Source organism: Papilio xuthus, unplaced genomic scaffold (assembly GCF_000836235.2).
Source record: "Papilio xuthus unplaced genomic scaffold, Pxut_1.1 DF825752.1, whole genome shotgun sequence".
In the NCBI taxonomy this organism is placed as follows: Eukaryota; Metazoa; Arthropoda; class Insecta; order Lepidoptera; family Papilionidae; genus Papilio; species Papilio xuthus.
In genome coordinates this window covers 987,945-990,198 of record NW_013532897.1, presented here as the reverse complement: position 1 = coordinate 990,198, position 2,254 = coordinate 987,945, and the positions used below count along the sequence as shown (strand labels likewise).

The window sequence follows — 2,254 nt, the reverse complement described above, 5'->3', positions numbered from 1 at the left end:
GCCCTAGATACATTATCTGTGCTATTGAACCGACGGTCACTCAGCATAAGCGTGTTGAATGATGGATTAATGATTTAATAACCATTTACTGACTACGTAGAATTGACTCACACAAAAATATTGTAAGGTGTAAAAAATATCTGTAACTTCTCATTTTACGGAAATTTACAAAGCGATAAATGTATAAAATTGATTCCTAATAATGCGTAACAAAGTGATCTTATTTTTGTTTGTTATCTTTGCATTGTATTATGTCATTTAATGTCATACGCTAACTCGTGTGACGTCAAAGGGTGTCGACAGATGAATTGTCAGTTGTCAGGTCACCCTTGACCCTTTCACACGACAATTCTTGTTGTTGTTCTTTAGTATAATGTCTCACGAAAGTTTGAATAATTTAATTCTTGTTGTGTTTATGATTTCTGCGCTTTCGAAACACCGTAAATGTAATGTATACAATTAAGCGCACAGAACATGGCAGTACAGAATGTTGAAAATTGAAATTTCTGTATTACGATTAATAAAGCTGGTAATATATTTTTATAATTTTCATAACCTTCTTTAAAGGTTAATAAAAAGATTATTGAACACTTAGAACTTAGTGCAAGAAATGCATTAAACTCTGTTTGCTAAGCAAACCAGTAATTTTGACGAGAAAAACATTGTCCCCGCCCTTGTGCTTGTCAAAGCCTGTCAAAGAAAAATACGTCCGCTACTGCGCGGAAAAACCTTTGACACCAGATAAGGTATGAAAAGCACCGCGCTTCGCAATGACCTACTTTACTTGTGTGTATCAGACTTATACCAATTTAAGTTTTATAAAACGAGTGCTTCAATTTGATTTCCGATTTCGTGCTAACTAAACATAATACATATATATTTTTTAAACCGTATAGCTGTTCTTAACTAAAGTGGTGCCTTCTTTGATGGATCTCCAGGCCAATTATATTTGTCAAAAATACTGTAGCTACGAGTTCTATAGGATTTAAAAGATGTTATATCTTACATGCTCATCACAATAAATATAAAAAAAATGGCATTAAAGACTATGCGATTAATTTATCATTAGGAAGGAACTTAACCTCGGTTGCAAAGACGTAACCTTTTACAACGCACTTTGATCATAATCACATATTCACGCATCACATGACTGTTTTTATATTAATCTTATATATAAGATTATATGTATAACAAGATAATTTGTCGAATTATAAACCGATGAAAAAACTACAAGTCATCGTTTTTCAATCCTTCAAGAAAATATTAAATTATTGTTCTACTTTCAAGATAAAAAGTTAAGAAACTACTATTGTATAATTTTTTAGACAAAGTAGCTCACGAAGACGACAGAAAATAGTTAGATGGAAAAATTCAAGCATAAGTATATTCTCGTACATTTAGAATTATATACCTTCATACCGACTGTTTGATTTCATCCTGTGTATTTGTGTATTGCAAAGGATTGGATCTTTCGTTATTCTGGTAATGTCTATAGGAGGCAGAATAACGGTCTGTTTGTATGAGTGTAGACATATCGGTGCGTCGCGTGCGTGTGAACGTCAATGCAGACGGGCATGCGCCTCGCATGTCTGTACTACACTGCCTTTTTATTGTCATAAATATTGGCCTCAAATAACTTCGACAGGCTTTAATATGAAGTTATATAAAGCTTAATTATTAAATAGCAAAGTTACTTCTTTAAAAGTACATTTTATTAAGCTTACTTCAACAAGCAAATAATGGTTCTTGCAACTTGTGCTATGCAGCAATTATATTAAATCTCATTCAATTACAGCAGTATTTAAACTTACTCAAATAAGGGGTAATTAATTTCTTACAGCATTGAATCGTTATTACAATAAATAGTATAGTCTTCAACTAGTTAATTCACTTTTTATACTTTTATATAAGATTGTAGCGAACTCAAAACCATTATGTACAATACGGAGCGATGTTAATATTTGATGCGGCGACCCATTTTATGAAATTGTAAAAGACGGGCGCGAAACAAGATATCAAGTCGAGTATTTCTATTTCATTACGTGAATTTACTGTACTATTCATTTTTGTTACAAACATCTTTATTTAAAATTCATAAGAACTCCCCTTGCTGGCTGGCTGATTATACCGAAACTACGGTCACGTTTTGTTTTAATCGAACAATTAATTCAAATGTAACATATAATAAGCTTCATGTTTGTCACGATGTCGCAATATGTCTAATATAGTTTTTTATTCCTCTTTACTCTGAGTA

General features: G+C 32.1%; 1 protein-coding gene across 1 annotated transcript in view; it reads right to left on the bottom strand.

Annotated features, from left to right (window-relative positions):
* Nucleotides 1–1,533, bottom strand: part of Acsl (Acyl-CoA synthetase long-chain) — a 6,346-nt gene extending 4,813 nt beyond the window's left edge. The window contains exon 1 of the mRNA XM_013323269.1: nucleotides 1,420–1,533. Within this exon, the coding sequence (XP_013178723.1) occupies nucleotides 1,420–1,533 (114 nt within the window). The remainder of the gene's footprint in view (nucleotides 1–1,419) is intronic.
* Between the last annotated feature and the right edge of the window lie 721 nt (nucleotides 1,534–2,254).